The sequence below is a fragment of the Passer montanus genome, unplaced genomic scaffold (genome assembly GCF_014805655.1).
Source record: "Passer montanus isolate IOZ18808 unplaced genomic scaffold, ASM1480565v1 scaffold35, whole genome shotgun sequence".
Classification (NCBI taxonomy): domain Eukaryota; kingdom Metazoa; phylum Chordata; class Aves; order Passeriformes; family Passeridae; genus Passer; species Passer montanus.
In genome coordinates this window covers 8737864-8757584 of record NW_024368263.1, presented here as the reverse complement: position 1 = coordinate 8757584, position 19721 = coordinate 8737864, and the positions used below count along the sequence as shown (strand labels likewise).

At 50.7% G+C, this 19721-nt stretch overlaps 1 protein-coding gene across 3 annotated transcripts in view; it reads left to right on the top strand.

The window, feature by feature from the left end:
* The first annotated feature begins 2268 nt into the window (after positions 1-2268).
* Positions 2269-19721, top strand: part of RPTOR (regulatory associated protein of MTOR complex 1) — a 101732-nt gene continuing 84279 nt past the window's right edge. For all 3 annotated transcript variants that reach the window (XM_039715967.1, XM_039715965.1, XM_039715966.1), the window contains exons 1-3: positions 2269-2717; positions 14146-14248; positions 16222-16304. In XM_039715967.1, the coding sequence (XP_039571901.1) occupies positions 2556-2717; positions 14146-14248; positions 16222-16304 (348 nt within the window). In that variant the 5' untranslated portion in view covers positions 2269-2555. The remainder of the gene's footprint in view (positions 2718-14145; positions 14249-16221; positions 16305-19721) is intronic.

Sequence of the window (19721 nt, the reverse complement as noted above, 5' to 3'; positions counted from 1 at the left end):
TCCCTAACTCTTTGGTTTTTTTGTCTTGTATTGTCCTAATCCCAATTGTCCAAATTTTTATTACTCTAATTATATTACTATTTTTATAACCATTTTATTACTATGAAACTTTTAAAACTCTAAAAACAAGTGATTGGCAGGACAAAGGGTGGGCATGGGACACACGGCTCTGCTGGCCCCACGGGCAGGGCTGTGCCAGCTGTGCCCTTCACGGGGATTTCTGTGGCATGCCCGGGCAGGGTGGGTGCCAGGCTGGGCACACGCTGCCCACAGGGATTAGTGGGATCCATCTGTGCAGCCCCAGGGTGAAAAATATCAATCACTTGTGTTAAAATTTTAAAATTTTAATAGTAATAAAATAGGTATAAAAAATTAGGGCAATAAGAATTTGGACGATCAAAGCTAGGACAATAAAGAACAATAAAAACCAAAAAATTACTGACCTTTGGGTGTTCTGCTCTGCCCCAGAGCACGCTTTGCTAACAAAGGATTAACTCTTAAAAGCAATAGCCTGTTGCATATTCATATATTATTCAAATATTCCTTTCAAACTGGGGATTTTTCTGTTTATTGCCAACTTCCCCCCTCATCTTGTAAATCAATCTTTTTGGCCCCTGGAAATCGGGAAGGAGTCTGGGTTTTCCTGATAAAGAGGCAATAATTCTTCTCTTGGGATCTTGCTGTCTGTTTGCTGTTATCTTTATGAGAATAATTTCTTGATTATTTTATCCATTCCTTGAGCTGGTTACAAAAAGTATCTTACATCACATAGTTTCTATTTTAATATTATGCTATAGCCTACAAACTATATTTACCACAGAACTTAAAAGGAATAATACAGCACGACTTTCCAACATAACACATATAGTACTCATTTTAATATTTGCAAAGAGCCAATCCTATAATACACATTTTTCACACCCAGGGACTGGGATTAATTCAAATGCACTGTTGGGGTTGTTTCTCCTGATCCCTGCATGGCAGGGGGTTGGAAATAAAGATCTTTAAGGTCCCTTCCTACCCAAAGCTGCCAGAATTCTGTAATTCTGGTTTTGTGTGGCTGCTGTTGAGGAATTCATTAAAGGCTAGCAGAAACTGGTTTTGTGTGGCTGCTGGTGAGGAATTCATTAAAGGCTAGCAGAAATGCAGCCATAAGCATTTTCTGCAGTTGGTTCTGATAACAATCATGCAGCTATCATCAGCCATCAGCACAAAGCTCCAATGAATCAGGGAAGGAGCAAAAGCAAACCTTGGCCACCCCGAGAACCATCCCTTGCCAATGTTCCAACCTCTTGTAAAGAAAGATCTTTGCCTTGGAAATATTCCCTGAGTGTAAACACGCGGAAAGTGTTTATGAAAATTAATGGTTCTGTAAATCAAATTACGCGTGTATTCTTTCATTTCTACTTTGAAATGATTTTCACACGTTCAGGTATTACAAATGCGAATGTGGAGGGGCTCGATTGCTGCCAGGAGCAAACACTGAGGAGCTTCCTCAGCAGCAATGTTTGATTTCCATCAGCCTTCAGCTGAACAGCAAGGAGGATCTGTGCCTGAAATTCCCCGCCTGCCTTTCCTGCTGTGTGGAAGGACACACACACATCAGACACACCTGAGGGGCTGTGCCCTGCTCCACCACCCTCCTGGGCTTTTTTGGCCCGGAATAAAGGAGCACAGAGCACAAAGTGAAGCACGGCCCAGGAACTGGCCTGGCCGGGCTGGGAGTGCGGAACACCGAGAGGCTGGCACCGCTCCGAGCCAGCAGCGCCCACCAGGGCTCATTTTCACCTGGATTTCAGCTGAATCTCAAATCTCATCAGCTCTGCAGCACACGGGGCTGCTCCAGGGGACAGGGACAGCGGTGCCACAGGGACACCAGGAGGAATTCCCCATGGAAAGGGGGCCAGGCCCAGGACACCAGGAGGAATTCCCCATGGAAAGGGGACCAGGCCTAGGACACCAGGAGGAATTTCCCCGTGGAAAGGGGGCCAGGCCTAGGCAAGGGCTGCCGGGGAGGGTTGGAGCCTCCGTCCCTGGAGCGTCCAAGGAATTCCTGGATGTGACAGAGCTCTAGGCTGGGGACAAGGTGGGGATGGGCACAGCTCCTTGGGCTGGGAGGGCTTTTCCAGCCTCAGGGATTTTGGGATTCTGTGATTCCCGCGCCGTCCCCATGGCAACGCGCTGTCGCCGCGGCGGAGCGCGCGGCGCGGCGTGTCCCGCGCGGCGGCCCGTACCGCGGGGCATTGTGGGCCGGGCAAGATGGCCGCGCCGCAGGGAGCGCGGGGCCCGCGGGGGTAGAGGAGCGAGGGAGGCCCCGGGCCCGGTCCCCGCCGGTCCCTCGGTGCTCCCCGGGCCGCGCCGCCGAGCCCGGCCGGGGCCGCTGCCTGCGCCAGGTGAAGGCGCTGCGTGCCCCGGGTCCGTCCTTACCCGCTTAGCGGGCAGCGCCGCCCCGCTGCCCTTGCCCCGTGCTGCCCCTCCGGCCGGAGGGACCCCCGGCCCCGCTGGGTGCCGGGCTGGACATCGCTGCCCACCTGGTGCCCCGCGCTTCCCCGCCCATGGAGTCTGAGATGCTGCAGTCGCCTCTCCTGGGGCTCGGGGAGGAGGATGAGTCCGACCTGACGGACTGGAACTTGCCCCTGGCCTTCATGAAGAAGAGGCACTGCGAGAAGATCGAGGGCTCCAAGTCTTTGGCTCAGAGCTGGAGGATGAAGGACCGGGTAATGCTCCAGGGCACCGTGGGGTTTGCAGCAGGAGCAGCCGGGGGACAGGTGGAGAAGGAGCCAGAGCTCAGAGGGTGCTGAGCTGCTGCCAGGTGAAGGGCTGGCTGAGGATCCCGTGTTTGTGTCCCGGTGCTGTGGGATTGGGGCAGCAAAGCTGCAGCTGGCTCAGAGGCACTGATGTGATGCTCATGGCGCTGGGCTCTCGGAGCAGCTCCATCCTTTGGGCTCTTTGAGTGCAGCTTGGTGTGCTCTGGGCAGGGCAGGAGAGCAGCAGCTGCATGGGCAGCCCGGCTCAGGTGCAGGAACTGCAGCTGCACTGCAGCTGGGGGGGTTTGCTGTGTGCAGTGTAACTGAGGGGTCCTGGGCACAGACAGGGCGTGGGGTTTTGGAGGCAGCACGTGGTTTTCAGATGGAGCTCTGGTGTGTTACAGCAGGAGCCCCTGGGGTCTCTGGGGACATGTTGTGTGTCACTGCCAGCGCTGGAGTGACACAGACCTGTCCCAGCTGGGACTCTGGGACACTCTGTGGGACACCTTCAATGTCTCAGTAAAGAGCAAAGCAAGCACCTAGGAAATGTCCTGGACATCATTGCACTCGTTCTGCTCTTGGAACCTGCTTAGGCTTCCAGCCTGCTGGCTCTCCAGTTCTGGTACCCATAACTTTGTGTTTGTGGGTGTTTATGGGCTTTTCTGGTGACCAGATTTCTGTTACCTTTATGATCCTCTTGTAAAGGATGGAATAACTCATCGAAACTGCAAGCTGTGATTTCTTTGCCCAGAGCCTCAGTGTTCCCAGCGTGGTGGTTGCATTTCTCAGAAGTTCTGAACCATGTACTGAAGGTGGCACTTGGCAGCTCATTGCTGCTTGAGCTGAGTGCTTTGGGTGTGATTTGAAGGCAGCACAGACACCACGCTGGCTGCTCTGCTCCAAAGGCTTCTGGCACACAGGAGACTCTCTCCAGTAGGCTGTGGAGGTGTGATGAGCTTGCTGGTCTATTTTAGGTGCCTCTGCCTTCCTGGGATGCTTCCTGTTCCTCCATCCCTGATCTGCAGAGTTGCCTGTTTCTAATTCAGGAATGACTTTGCCCTGCTTGTGCTGATCAATAGGTTGTGCAGCAGCAGCACAGATCAGGGGGTGCTCAGGGCTTCTCTGTGCCTGGGAAATGTTTCAGTGCTTGCTGCCATCAGTGGCCAGCCCAGCCCAGCTCCTGCTGCCTGGATGCTGCAGTTCCCTCCCCTGGGACTCTCTGTGCCATGAAGGTTGTGGCTGTTGCTGCTGCTGCTCTCTGGGGATGAGCTCAGTGGGCCCTGGGTCACTCCTCAAGATGCTGAATCTGACTCTTGTCAAAGAAGAAAATAGAAACAAATCTCAAATTTTCAGTTTAGTCCTTTTTTCCCTGTCAGCTGAGCCAAATGACTTCACAGCAGGGCAGCTCAGGCATCGTTTGTGTCTGGATCAGGGACCCTTTAGACAAACTTGCTGTTGTGTTTAATTACTTTTTGTTTAAGAACAGGTGCATGGAAAGGTACCAAAAGCAGGTAGAGACACCCAAGAGAGGAAGAGCAGCTGATTTGAGAATGCTCAACCTCATCACTTTTAAATCTCAGCAGCTGTTTGTCACGTCTTGTGGTTTATTCCCCTTTTCAGCTGTCACTGGCTGTGAATGACTTTGCCCTGCTTGTGCTGATCAATAGGTTGTGCAGCAGCAGCACAGATCAGGGGGTGCTCAGGGGTTCTCTGTGCCTGGGAAATGTTTCAGTGCTTGCTGCCATCAGTGCCAAGCCCAGCCCAGCCCAGCTCCTGCTGCCTGGGTGCTGCAGTTCCCTCCCCTGGGACTCTCTGTGCCATGAAGGTTGTGGCTGTTGCTGCTGCTGCTCTCTGGGGATGAGCTCAGTGGGCCCTGGGTCACTCTTCAAGATGCTGACTCTGACTCTTGTGAAAGAAGAAAATAGAAACAAATCTCAAATTTTCAGTTGAGTCCTTTTTTCCCTGTCAGCTGAGCCAAATGACTTCACAGCAGGGCAGCTCAGGCATCGTTTGTGTCTGGGTCAGGGATCCTTTGGACAAACTTGCTGTTGTGTTTAATTACTTTTTGTTTAAGAACAGGTGCATGGAAAGGTACCAAAAGCAGGTAGAGACACCCAAGAGAGGAAGAGCAGCTGATTTGAGAATGCTCAACCTCATCACTTTTAAATCTCAGCAGCTGTTTGTCACGTCTTGTGTTTTATTCCCCTTTTCAGCTGTCACTGGCTGTCTCCTGAGTGCTTAATGTGAGGTAACAATCACAGAACCTCAGCTGGAGAGGGAAGGGCATGAGGATGGGGTTTGGAATGCTGCAGGGGTGATGTCTGGTAAATATTTCCACCCTGTGAGCTCGAGTTTGGCTAACCCTGCAAAATAGTTCACAAGATCTGATCTGGTTTGACCTGGTGTCCGTGAGCAGGAGGTGGAGGGAGGGCAGCTCACTCATGCTGCTGCTTTCCCATGGCCTGGCTGGGTGGGACAGGTTTGTCCAGGGAATGGAGCACCTGCAGATAACCCCGGGAGCTTGGTGTTTGTGGCCTTTTCCTGTGAGGCACTGGTGGTGTGAGGGCAGCCTGTGCCACCAGGGTGAAACTGGGCTCTTTTTGTTCCTGAACTGCTTTGTTTTGCTCTCTGGCATCACAAATTAATTACTTCCAGTTTTAGCTGTCTTCAGGAAGTTTCTTCTCTTCCTCTTCCCTCTCCTTCCAGCACTGTCCCCAGTGGCCTGCAGCCCTGTCAGTGCCCACAGCCCCTGGTGGCTGCTCTGTCCCCACAGCCCAGCCCATGGCTCAGCCCCTTCCTTCCCTGCAGGCCCAGGGGGAGCCTCTGTGCCCATCCCCAATTCCCTGCAGGGAGGAATTCTCCTTTTGTCTCTTGGCTCCCTTTCGCCCCAGGCAGGGCTGGTGGAGCCGAGGTGTGCTCCTCTCTCTGGGCTGCTGCTGCTGCAGGAGGGCTCCTGAGGGCTGCAGGAGGGCTCCTGAGGGCTGCAGGAGGCTCCCTGAGGGCTGCAGGAGGCTCCCTGAGGGCTGCAGGGCTGTGCCTCTGGCTGTGAGCTGAGTGTGGGAAGCATTCCAGTGCCTTCAGTCTGATCAGTGAACCCCTCACGGCCCAGGCTGGGACCATTCCCTGGCATCAAACACCCCAGAGGTGCTCAGAGGTGAGCCCAGACAAGGCTCTGCAGTCCCAGGGCAGGTAGAGCTGTGGCATTTCCCCCTGTGAATTCCCATTTCCCCCTGTGAATTCCCATTCCCCCTGTGAATTCCCATTCCCCCTGTGAATTCCCATTTCCCTCTGTGAATTCCCATTCCTCCTGTGAATTCCCATTTTCCCCTGTGAATTCCCATTTTCCCCTGTGAATTCCCATTTCCCCCTGTGAATTCCCATTTCCCCCTGTGAATTCCCATTCCCCCTGTGAATTCCCATTCCCCCTGTGAATCATGGAAGCCCCAAGCAGTGGCAGATTTTGCCTTATTCATCGAGGAGTCATGGGGAGTGAGCCGAGCTCTACTACAGTTAGAGGAAGTGATTCACAGATCTGGGAGTGGAATGACTCCTCTTTTCATCTTGCTTTGTTGCTCTAAAAACCCCAGAGTTTATGTGAAGTTGAAGGTTCTTTAGAAGGCAGAGCTCTGATAAGGGGAGAATCAAATCAGCAGAGTAATGAGTGGTAAATGTAGAGAAAATAAGTGAGAATTCACTGGTGTCCCCCGCCCCTTCCTCCACCAGGGCTGCTCTGAAAACATTTAATCCTCCCTCTCCCCCTTCCATGGACTGCATATGCCATCAAAGTGACACTGCTTTGATCTATTATTTATTTAAAGAATATTTTTAACACAAGAGGGTTGGAATTATGCTTTGTGTATTGAATTAAATCTCCCAGCCTTGGTAGCAACCAAAGCATATAACTTGATTTAAAGAAAAAGACTCCAAGTACACCAGGTTTTACTGACAAGTTGCTATTAAATTCAGAATATTTAAATTAAGATTTGCTGTATTTATATTGATTTCTAAGATAAGCAGAGAGCAACAAAGCTGATTGTAATAGTTTCACCTCAACATTTTTTTCCTGCTGCCTCATAACTTGCTGAGTGAGAATTAAATCCTGTTTTTATGAGAAGAGGAATCCACAATTAGGTTTCTCTGGAAATGCAGATTTAAGCAGGACTGCATACAAATGTGGTTCATTCAGATGAGCAGAGTTTACCTGCCTGCACAGGACACCAGGGAAGTGTCCTGGTGGCTTTCTGGGGAGCTGGGCTGTGCTCTGCCTCAGGGCTGCTGCTCAGTGGCTCGTGCTGTGCTGACCTCCCCTGGCCTGTCCAGAGGGGTTACTGATCCCTCTGGGTTGGAGCTCTGCTGGCACTGCCAGACCTGATAAACCCCTTGGTCCATTTGGTGTTTGTCTTGTTCTGCTCTTCTCTGGCCTCTTTCTGTGGGTTATTAGCTAATGAGTGTTAATGGCCGTGGTGTGGGCTGTGAGGGGTGGCAGGGGCTGAGGGTTCCTCCTGACCTCCTTGTCCCACAGGCTCTGCCAGCAGCACCCTCACCAGTGTTTTTATCCCTGTGTTTGCATTTATTGACCCATCCTTGCTGAACTGGGACAGGGTGACCTCCAGCTCTTGTTGGGCAGGGGTGGAGCGGAGGTAATTAGTGTAATTAGTGCAGTGCTGTGCAGAGAGCAGAGCAGGGGCAGTGGGAGCAGCCGGGGTGGCTCAGGCCAGCACTCTGGGTGTGTGGCTGGAGCCCTGTGCTGGGGTTCTGGCTTTCCTGCAGCCTGGCACAGCCTGCAGCAGGAGCTCAGGCTGCAGCCAGCTCTGTGCCCTCTCCTGTCCCTGCACAGCCAGCTCTGTGCCCTCCTGCCCATGGCACAGTGAGCTTTGTGCCCTCCTGCCTATGGCACAGTGAGCTTTGTGCCCTCCTGCCTGTGGCACAGCCAGCTCTGTCCCCTCCTGCCCTTGGCACAGTGAGGTTTGTGCCCTCTCCTGTCCATGCACAGTGAGATTGGTCCCCTCTCCTGTCCCTGGCTCAGTGAACTTTGTGCCCTCCTGTCCCTGGCACAGCCAGCTCTTTGCCCTCCTCCCCCTGGCACAGTGAGGTTTGTGCCCTGCCCTCTCCTGCCCGTGATGCAGCCAGCTCTGTGCCCTCCTGTCCATGCACAGCCAGCTCTGTGCCCTCCTGCCCTTGGCACAGTGAGGTTTGTGCCCTCTCCTGTCCATGCACAGTGAGGTTGGTCCCCTCGCCTGTCCCTCCTGTCCATGCACAGCCAGCTCTGTGCCATGCACAGCCAGCTCTGTGCCCTCCTGCCCAAGGCACAGTGAGCTTTGTGCCCACCTGCCTGTGGCACAGCCAGCTCTGTACCCTCCTGCCCAAGGCACAGTGAGCTCTGTGCCCTCCTGCCCAAGGCACAGCCAGCTCTGTGCCCTCCTGCCCAAGGCACAGTGAGCTTTGTGCCCACCTGCCTGTTGCACAGCCAGCTCTGTGCCCTCCTGCCCTTGGCACAGTGAGGTTTGTGCCCTCTCCTGTCCATGCACAGTGAGGTTGGTCCCCTCGCCTGTCCCTGGCATAGCCAGCTCTGTGCCTCCTGTCCATGCACAGCCAGCTCTGTGCCCTCCTGCCCTTGGCACAGTGAGGTTTGTCCCCTTGCCTGTCCCTGGCACAGTGAGGTTTGTGCCCTCCTGCCCGTGGCACAGCCACCTTTGTGCCCTTGTGTCCCTGGCACAGCCAGCCAGCTCTGTGCCCTCCTGTCCATGCACAGCCAGCTCTGTGCCCTCCTGCCCTTGGCACAGTGAGGTTTGTGCCCTCTCCTGTCCATGCACAGTGAGGTTTTTGCCCTCGCCTGTCCCTGGCACAGCCAGCTCTGTGCCCTCCTGCCCATGGCACAGCCAGCTCTGTGCCCTCTCCTGCCCCTGGCACAGCTGCAGGAAGGCACGGGGGGCTCAGAGGGGTGCAGGGGGCTCAGAGGGGTGCAGGGGCTGAGCTGGCCGGGCAGGGCCCTGTGCCCTGTGCCTCACCCAGCCTGAGCTGCTCCTGGTGAGGGAGGCGTTTGCAGGTGCAGCCCTCGGCTGTGGCCCTGGGATTGCTCCTGACCAAAGCTCCAGTGCATCCCCAGGCAGTGACTCCTGCAGGTCTGAGGGGCTGCCCAGGAAGGGTTGGAAGGAGCATTTGCAGGGAAGATCTGGAGCTGTGTCAGTCGTGCCTGGGAACATGGGCACCTCTTAAAGGCAGTGCTAGACAGGAGTGGCAATGCCGTGGAGGAGAAGGCTGCAGGAATGCAAAGCAGAGATGAGGAGGAAACCCCTGTCACAGATAAATGGGGAGTGACATCTGGGACATGCCTCTTGTCGGTTCTTTGCAGGTTGTATAAAGAAAGCAAAGATCATAGGAGCAAAATGTTTGCTTTCTATTCTTTTCATTATTTTTAAGAAGGGATTGACAGGGAAGGAAAGCCCACTTTGGTTCTAAGCATCCCAGAGTGGTTGGAAAGCAGTGCTTGGCTGCTGTGCTGTGACAGCAGGATCAGCCTGCTCCAGTCTGGAGTTTTAACCTGGACCACAGTGGGTAACCCCTTGGATCTCCCAGGGCCCTGGGCCACAGCGTGCCCCTGGATGTCACTGCTGTCACACAGAGCAGCTGTAAGCTGTTCCCAGAGCAAGTGCCTGTGGATACCTGGGCAGTGAGTGACAGCAGGAACTCAGCCAGGAGCTTGGGAAGGGCTTGAGGGCACCCTGAGGACAGCAGCTCAGAGTGGGCTTTGTGAGGAGCTGGAGCTGTGGGCAGGAGCTGCCTTCGCTGGGCACAGTAAACCCCTGAGGAAAATTCAGAGTGGTAGTGCTGAATTCCGAGGTGAGAGAAGGAAACCAAGCCCTCAGGAGGAGTTGATCGAGGAATCTGGAGCAGGCTGGCACACCAGGAACCAACTCTGGGCTGCAGATGGCTGGAGACAACCTGCAGAGCTGTTGAATTATTAATGCTAACTCGAAGGAGTTCTTTGCATTCTGCTGCTTCCCTTGCTGTGGAGGAGCGCACGGAGATTTTTTTTCCTTAATTTATTTATCTTAAACTTTACATTAAAAAAAATTTTCATTGAAACTGAAAGATCTTCTTTTAAGATGCTTTACCTTGCAAGTGGTGCAGGAGCTGAAGGAGCTGTGTTCTCCTGGGTGAGGGAAAGTCGTGTCCAGGTGGGATCTGGAGGGAACCATTCCTTCAGGAGCCTGGCATGGGTTCTGTGTGCAGCTGTGATGGAGTGCAAGGGCAAGGCTTGGTTTGTTCAATACCTCTTCAGGCTGATTTCAGAACCTTCAGCCTTTTCTGATTTCAGGCTGATTTCAGAACCTTCAGCCTTTTCTGATTTCAGGCTGATTTCCACTGTTCCTCAGTGGAAGGTGGTGCCAGAGCCCCCTGGGATGATGCAGGACAGATGTCACCCCTTGTCACCTCTCAGCTGGGAGCCCAAACAAAGGGAAGGTTGGCAAAGAGCAAACAGCAACCTCTGCTGTTGTTGAGCTCAAGGGAGAACAATGTTTCCTCCTGTCAATGTTGCTGTTCCTGCTCTCTCTGGAGACCTCCTTGATGGAACATCTCATGGCAGGTCTCCAAAGGAGCCCACAGTCAGGAGTTACCTGAGGAACACCTGCTGGGGAAGAGATTTGTGTTAAATCTGTAAATGTGGGTAGAGAAAAACGTGAAAAAAAACAAGGCTTCAAGGAGGGAGTGAATTTCCTGCACAAAGAGGAAATTGAGCCTCCTGGCCAGGGTGGGTTTTCAAATGAGATTCACACAAGGGTTTGGAATTTGGAAATTTGTCCCAGGATCTGTGTTTAATGCTGGTAAGTTCATCCTCAGCTCTGTCAAATAATGTAGCCACCTATATTTCATGTTTAATGCTGACTTAATCTTGTGTTTGTATTAACTCCCAGAAGCAATTTGAACTCTCTGGCATAAACCCAGGCAGGTTTCTAACACTTGAGTGTTCATCTGGGTAATGTTTAAGCAGAAAGTTTTCAGCTTGCAAATTGCAGTGTAAAAATCAAATATTAATGGGGTCTAAAACGTCCAGTCTGAGATGTACCACAAAATGCAGAATTTCTCATAAATGCACTGACTTGTTCTTGGTATTACTTGAACTAGAATATAAAGCAGTTCTGTGGCTCTGAGTTCCAGACCTGGTCTCACTCAGGCTGCAGTAAATGGTGTCTTGGTTTCAGCCTGGCCTGGAGTCACTGCCAGGGGTGCTCCAGTGTGATCAGGTAGGCTCCCTGGGATGATGAAACGTCACATTTTCAATCAAACCCACAACATAATGGTTTTTTCCTACTGAAAATACCTGCAGATATTGCACTGTACTCACCTGCAGATGTGTTTGCCTCTAAATGAAATAAGAGGTGAATTGGGAATATTTTAGAAGGTCTTTAGCATAAGATGTAAATTTTAGTGTCAAATGCTTTAATAAGCAGCTTGTCCCTGAGCAGACTCAGAACTCCCTCTGCTCCCTGAGTCCCATTTCTGATGGCTTTGGGATGAATTCTCTGCCATCACTTCTCAGGAAGAGCATTTTGACCGAGTGCATTTTGCCATTTAAGGATTGCAGGTTCTGACCCAGCGTTATTAAATCACTTGAAATCGGATGCAGTACAAGCTGGGGAGTTGTAGCCCATTTTTTAACATACAAATGACACTCCAAAGTGCAGAGCCCACACTAAGAGCTGCTGTGGTTTGATCTTGAGCCTTTGCTGACAAGGCATTTTGGATATTGGTTTTCTTACAAACTTGCCAAATGTTCTCCTGCTTCATTTTTTAATTCCAACAAAAATCCATGGAAATGTATTCTGATGGATATTCTCCTGAAACGGGGGAAAGAAAATTTCCACTGTCCTAATGACAGATGAGAATGTCCTCGTGCTGCTTGTATTAGGAGCCTTTAAATATGCAGTGAAGTTTCTGGTGTGTTCCAAAAGAGTTTAGAAATGGGAAAAGCATTATTGGGATTTTTGGGCTCAGGGGATTTTTTTTTTTTGATCAGTCACCTGCATTGTCCCCCCAAACCCCTGCTGAGGCTGGGCTGAGCCCAGCGTGGGCAGCAGGGACAGGGACTGTCCCCTCTGCCCCTCAGGTCAGACCCCACCTGCAGAGCTGCCCCAGCTCAGGCAGCACCTGGAGCTGCCGCAGAGCCCAGAGGAGGCTCCAGGATGGTGCCAGGGATGGAGCAGCTCTGCTGGCAGGAAAGGCTGGCACAGCTGGCATTGCTCACCTGGGCAGGAGGAGCTTTGGGGTGAGCTCGGTGTGGCCTTGCAGGGCCTGAAGGAGCTGACAAGAAACGTGGAGAGAGAGAATTTCCAAGGGATGGAGTGCCAGGACAGAGGGAATGGCTCCCACTGCCAGAGGGCAGGGCTTGGTGGGAGGTTGAGAAAAAAATCCTCCCTGTGAGGAGTGGCCAGAGGGCAGAGGGATGAGCTGTGGCTCTCAGGGTGTGCTCCTGATGCAGAGCAACCAGTGTGGAGTGCAAGGCTTTCCATCCTGCAGGGGAGGTGCAGAGGGGAAATCACCCCATTTGTCTCTGGGATCAATTCCTGTTCCTCTCATGGCTTTGCTGTCAGTTTTCCAGGAGAAACACTTATTTAAAAGTCTGAACCTGGGAATGAAAAATAAATATCAGCCTGTTCAGCATAAGCCACCAATCAGACGTTACCAGCAAAATACTGAAAAATAAGTCAGTATTAGACTGCAAATGGGAAACAATAAATAAATGAGATGGAGAAGATTGCTTGGCAGGATACTTTCTCTTGCAAGAATGATTTATGTGTTTCCATGTCTAATAAGTCATTTTGTGTGTAGTTTTCTGTGTTTCCCTGGGCTGTTCAGTGTGTGTGGCAGTGTGGGATGGTTCTGGCAGTGCTCATGCCCTCCCACCCCTGCAGCCCCCTGGCTTCCCTGGGGAGCTGGCAGTGCCTGGGCTGTCTGGGGAGGTGTCCCTGAGGGCAGGGCAGGGGTTGTGCAGTGCCCAGGTGCTTTTGGGTGATGGTGTTGGGTGCTCCATGGCACTCTGAGCTGCTCGGGGCACTCAGGGTCTGCAGGACTGGGCTGCACCTTGCAGCTGCCCCTGGTTCTGCCAGTGGCTCTGCTTTTTCTGGGATGTCCCTAACGGTGACAAAGTGGCCTAAGACACGTGTCCTGAGTGCTGAACTGCAGCTCTGGGCTTCCACCCCATCCATGGGCAAAGGCTGATCAGGCAATTCCTGCCCAGGCTCCTGTTTCCATCTCTGTGCTGCAGAGTGTTGCTTAGCCCTGGGTGATTCCTGGCACGAGGAGCTCCTACAGGATTGCAGGTTTGGTAGCCAGAGCAGGGTTTGGGATGAAGCCATAAACCACAGTTCTTGCTGATTTTTTATTCCATGTTCCCCTCATGGCCATGGGAGTGAGGAAATGCTGCAGGATTTCTGTCCTGGTGTAGAGCCTGTGAATGGTGTCTGGCTGCTCCAGTTTCTGGATAAATTCCACATTTATGTGGCTCTAGGGTTTTCTCTAAGTGTGAAATTTGGGATTTTTTTCCCCTACTGTTGTGGATTGCATGGAGCACCCTGGGGAGGTGGGGATGTGGGTGGCCTTGCTGCAGGCAAGCCCTGAATGCCTGGAATCACTGAGAGCCTCGTCACTGCTTCTGTTTCCCCCTCTGGTTTAGGGGTAGGCATGAGGGAATCTAGGAAAAAAAGCCATAAAGATGTGAAGGGATAATTTTCAAGCAGTATGTTCAAGCTGGCCAAGGTGGTTTGTCACTGGTTTAATGCAGATTTTGGGTCCCAGGTGAGCCTGGGTGGGTTTGTGGTGCCTGGGTGGGATAAGCCCATGTGGAGCAGCAGCTGGAGCCAGGATTCCTCCTTACAGGGCTCTCCAAGAAAACCCAACACGTGAAGAAAACAAAATAAAAAATGCACTAAATATCTTTGTTTTGGTGTGGGTTTGTTTGTTTAATTATTTCATGGTTTTGTTTGTCACTTGGGGTTTTTCCATTGTAATTCTTTTAGTTTCAATATTAGAGATCACACACTGCATTATAATATTGGTCAGGGGCCCTGAATAGCATTGCCTCATGTTTTAATAATGTGTTTCAGTTGGACAATGGCTAATTTAAGATGAGTAGCTGAAGTTCACTGGTATCCATTTCCATGCTCAGAAAGAGAAGAATGGGCTCTGGAAATAATAACAAAAATAGTAACATGGAGTCTGAGTACTGTTCTAATAAAAAATATGAAAAATTTCATCAGTCAGGCCTTGCTTAAAAATAGTCCACGTGCAAGAGCAGGTAGGAGAGGTTGGTTAAAGCCCTGCAGAAGTTCTGGGAGGTGAACTTTGGAGGCCAGGGCGTTGCTGTTGCTGCTCTAAGGCTGTGGTGTTGTCTTTGCAGATGAAGACTGTAAGTGTTGCCTTAGTTTTGTGCCTCAACGTCGGCGTGGACCCCCCAGATGTGGTGAAAACAACTCCCTGTGCCCGCCTGGAGTGCTGGATTGGTGAGTCCCCAGAGCCCCAGGCTGCCCTGGGTCTCACAGCACAGATTTCATCCCAAAATTGTGCTTTCCCAGGGCTTGAAACTGGGCTGAGCAGAAGGAAATGTGAGATCTGATTTTTCTCTGGGTTAATGAAGAGTCCAGCTCCAACTGCTGCCATGGGTCACCTCTCCTGCTGTGTTCTGAAATGAGATACCACGGAGAAAAACAGCTGTTAATGAGCTGCTTTGCTTTCTTGTAATTGTTTTAGATTTATAAATACCTGAAGGAAATCTCTGAGCAGAGACCCCTTCAGAGTGCTGGGATCTGCAGAGCTTTCAATCCCTGCCTCACCCAGCAGAGCAGTGAGCTTTGTGAAACACCTTGCTGTGTTTTGAGGTGGCTGCTCTGGGGCTGTTTTAATTGGAATCATTCAGAAGACCTGGAATTATTCCCAAGGATGTTTTGCCAGCAGTTCCAACACCTGGGTTTGCTGCTTTCATGCAGCATTGCACTAAATTCCTAGGGTTTTTGTGAAGAAATTAAAAGTTCCCTTGGTTTTGGAGAAAAAAGTCCAATTATGAAGATGACACAATTCTGAAGTAATATGAGAAGGAGATGTCCTGTGTACAGAAGCTTTCTCAGGATTGGTTTTTCTCTAGGAATTGGGAATGCTCAGCCTGCAGCACGTCCCACACTGGGCACTGTAATCCTCAGCTCCCAGGGGCAAACTGAACCCTGCACAAACAGAATCTCTTAAAAAACTTCCAGCAGGTTCCTAACCCTGCCTTACCTGCTTTGTGAATCACAGCATCTCAGATTTTTAACCTGGAAACGCTGATGAAAGCCTGGGCAGGCACAAGCAGGTGCCTGAGAGCAGAGAACAGCCCTGATGTCTCATTGATACACGAGCAGAGGAGCATTGCAGAGTCATTTAAATAAAGTCATTAGTGCCTATCATTAGCAAAGAGAATTTTGAATGCAGTTTTGTAATTAAATTTTCAGTTTGTTTACGTACACAAATGCTCCTTCCACTTCCAGCCAACTTGAAATTTCTGAAGAAGGTGATTGGGGAAATATCTGATGTTTTTTGTGCCATCAGTCTCAGGAGCAGGGAGTGGGGGGTGCAGAAATGTCTGTGCCACATGTGCAGGCTCTGGGGAACTCTGGGGTGCAGTTGCTGCTGTTCACACCTGAGCTGGGGTCAGGGCTGGTCACCCCTGGTGACAAATGGCCACTGAGCAGAGCCACGTGCAGCTGCTGCTGCACCTTCCACGTGCTTTTGTTCATTAAAGATAAATAACTCAAAATCCTGCTTTCATCCTGCTTTATTACATTCTGTTTCTATCAAAAGTATATTTGCAAAAACTGGGAAAAAAAACCTTCACTGATTTGGTTTAGTGATTTTAAAATAATTTATATTAGATAGGAAAATATTAGCTTGTTTTATTTTTTTTTACAAAAACTTGTTAATTGTTTAATTATATGTCCATGGTGTTTGAATAAAGCACATGGCCTGGAATTGTATTGCTATGTATGGATTGTCGTAATTATCTAGCAATAAAATTAACTTCTTAAATATTACAAATGGCACACAATCTCTGCAGCAGGAAGCAAAGGAAGTAAATGAAGCAGGATTTTGCATTCATCAACAGAAAATGTTTGTCATCAAATATTTAACCAATTTGAGTTCTTGTCATTATTTACAATAGAAACCTTATTTCATTATTAAAAGAAACAAATGCAGTGCCTCTCCTGTCTTTCAAAACAAAATTGTGTTTAGCACCTCAGTGAGAGAAATTTTCCAGATGTGACAGTCTGTAATGGAGCTGGATTTTTGTTGAACTGAGGAATTTGGGGATAATTTTTGGGTGCTGCCCCCAGGTAAATTCCAGGAGGAACAAGCTGTTAGTGAGTTTGGTGATGAAAGGAACCTGCATGAAAACGTCCCTGGGTGATGCAGTGGGCTGAAACTGCTGCTGTGTGTTCTGTTCCAGATCCTCTGTCCATGGGGCCTCAGAAAGCTCTGGAGACCATCGGGGCCAACCTGCAGAAGCAGTATGAGAACTGGCAGCCCAGGGTGAGTGTTGGCTGCTCCTGGGGCTCCCCTGCCTGTGAGCCTGGGCTCTCTCTGCTCCAGGGCTGGAGCCTCCCCTCCACCCAGCCTGGGGCGTTTCTCTCAAGGCTTTCCAAGGGTGTTTATGTCTTGGAGCTTTTATGGCAGATATTCGTGTTCAGTTAAGAGAATTTCCCTTTTGCGTTTTTCCTCACGGCACATTGACAATTTTTAAATCTCAACAGCACGAGAATTTCACAGAAAATTCAAAAAGTGTCTGGAATTAAACAGAAGAAAAAGCATCTTGGAGCAAAGGTGAAACCAGCCCATTTTCTGTGCTCTGTGCAGAGTCCTGTGCTGGGGGAGCAGGGCCAGCTCAGGAGCAGCAGGTTCCCTGCGTGGGCCTGGTGGAGGCAATCCCAGAGCTGGGCTGGTTCCCTGGTTCCTGCAGGAAAGCACAGCCCCTGCCACATTGCAAAGCCAAACACGTCCTGGTTTATTGCACTCCACAGGGCTCTGGAGCTTTCTGCAGTAATAAAGAGAAGTTGGTGTGCCATCTGCAATAAAACAATAGGAGCATTATTGAATTTCCTAGAGCTTTCATATAAATACTAATACATCCAGTTTTGTCTGTTTCTTGGGGGCTTGGAATGGTTGAGGAGTTGATGGAAGGGAGACAATTTGGGGAAAACCGGGCAGTCTGGAGAAAAGAACAAATCATAACAATCTTCTGAAATAGCTGATATTCCCCGCTGGAGCTGCTGCCTCAGCACCTTGTTGGGAATGCACAAGGGGTGCTAACTGCACCCCTGGGTGGTGGTAGTGGTGACCACTGTGTGACCAGCCCTGTGCCATCACTGCCAGCCAGTCCTTCTGTTCAAACATCCCCCTTTGTGCTCAGTACAAACAGCTTTTCTGAAAGAAAACTGCACAAAGGGTAAAGCATGAAAATTCCTTGTTTCTGGAAGCTCCCAGGCTGCACAGCTGATGGATATTTCCTTCCAGGTCTTATTGAGCCCCTTTCTAAATAATTTATCAGCTTGCCATTGCTTGAAGTATTTGTTCTGATTAAATTTAAGACTTTGCTTTATTGTTGTGTAGCTACATAAATTTGTGTGCTGCGGGAGTAGAAACCACTTCAGCTGTTGTTTCCTCTGCAAAATCCTGCAGTTAAGCAATATTCAGGCATTTCATGCAGTTCTCAAATGAAGATTGTACTGGGGGAGAGGGTAGGAGATGACAGAGCTGTGGACTCGATCTGTCTTGATAAGGAGTTTTCTGAACAAGTACCGAGTTCTTGCAATTCAGTGCAGATAAAATTGGGATGCTGGTGAAAAAGTGGAAGGAAAATCGAGACAGCTCTAGACTAACACCCCCTTGGGTCTGGGGCTTAAGTTTTACTGGGCAGGGAAGGGGTTAAACCTGAGGGTAATCTGGAAAGAGGCTCAATTACAGGGATCAAAGGGGCTGCTTAAGAATGGAAGGAGAGAAGGGAGTGAAAGTGAAGAGCCCAGGACCCGGTAATGCCTGAGAGAGGGGAAACCTTCCCTGGGACTGCTGCTGTGCCCAGGACCCTGCGGGCACTGGGGAGGGGATGGAGGGAATGCCTGCAGGAGCTGGGGTTTGCTGGTGGAGCACCCGGAAAGGGGAGCCTTGGCCGAGACAGAATTGCCCAGAATAAAATAACTGGAGTCTCTGTGGGAGGCTGCTGGCATGCTCTGTATTTGAAATATTCAGGTAAGGAATTGATCATGTTGAAATGGGATTTCTCTACTGCTGACCCCCTTCAGTACCCCTGCCTGTGTGAGGTGCAGCCCTGTATTTAAAATACTTAGATAAGGAATTGATCATGTTGAAATGGGATTTCTCAGCTGCTGACCCCCTTCAGTGCCCCTGCAGAGCCCTGCCTGTGTGAGGTGCAGCCCTGTATTTAACATACTTAGATAAGGAATTGATCATGTTGAAATGGGATTTCTCTACTGCTGCCCCCCTTCAGTACCCCTGCCTGTGAGAGGTGCAGCCCTGTATTTAAAATATTTAGGGAATTGTGTTGAAATGGGGTTTATCTGGTGCTGACCGCCTTCAGTGCCCCTGCAGAGCCCTGCCTGTGTGAGGTGCAGCCCTGTATTTAACATACTTAGATAAGGAATTGATCATGTTGAAATGGGATTTCTCAGCTGCTGACCCCCTTCAGTGCCCCTGCAGAACCCTGCCTGTGTGAGGTGCAGCCGTGTATTTAAAACATTTAGGTAATAATATTGAAATGGGGTTTATCTGGTGCTGACCCCCTTCAGTGCCCCTGCAGAACCCTGCCTGTGTGAGGTGCAGCCCTGTGGCAGGTGCCCAGCCAGAGCACAGCTTTGCTGTGCAGGCAGGGAGCAGCAAACCTTTCCCTGTTGTTGGGGTGTAAATTCAGTTTTCTTGGCAGCACTGCACGTTGTGCCACTGCAAAGGCAGGGACTAGCCTTGGCTGAAGAGTCAGGAGCCTTTGCAAACAGGGCTGGTGGACTGTGAGCTGCCAGTGCTGCTGCAGTGGGATGCTTTATGGGGATGCAGGAGCTCGTGGGGATTTTTATGAGCAGGAGTTACTGCTCTGCAAGCCCCAGTTTGGCAGTGGGGCTGGGCCCTGTGCTGCAGCCCTGCAGAGCTGGCTGGGCAGCATGGTGTCCTGTCCCTGTGCTGCAGCCCTGCAGAGCTGGCTGAAGGTGTTCTGCTCTCTGGAGCACTGAGTTCCTGCACCCTCCAGGCTGGGATTGTCAGAGCTGTGTGTGAAGCACCCCGTGTGCACTGATCCCTGTACAGAGCCTGAGGGATGAGGCAGGGGTGGAATTGCTGCCTGGCTTTGTTCCCCTGTTCTCCTGCTGGCCATGCCCTGCCCAGCCCAGCCCAGTGCCCTGTGCCTCCATCCTGTGGGTGTGCAGTGCAGCCAAAGGCTGGGCTTGCATGAGGCACACTTTACATAATTCAGGACCTGCTATGAAGTAGTCTGGACCATATGCTTATTAAATTTGCATGAAATTATAGATTTTTTTTCCTCTTTGTTAGGTCTGGCTTTTGGCCAGGTTCTCCCTTTAACTCCAAACTGACCAGAACACTCACAGGGCTTTTTCCTCCTTCCTCAGTCATTTTGCTGCTTCTGTTGGGATTTCACTGGTGCAGAGATCCCAGTGGCATTCCTGCACCAGCTGCTTTTTGCAATCCTGTCCTTTATTCTCCGATGAGCTTTCCCAGTCCTGCCAGCAAGGCCAAAATCTGCAGTTCATAACCATTCCTAGGAGAGGTGAGAAGGATGCAGACACTCAGCTCCTGCATGGCTCCTGCTGAGCTGTTGCACTGGGATCTTCTGTACAGAGACCTTCCAGCTGAAGGGCACCTCTTCTGTAGAATGTGGGGTTTTAGCATCCTCTGAGAAGCAGCTGAATGGAGTGTGAGGGGTTTGGG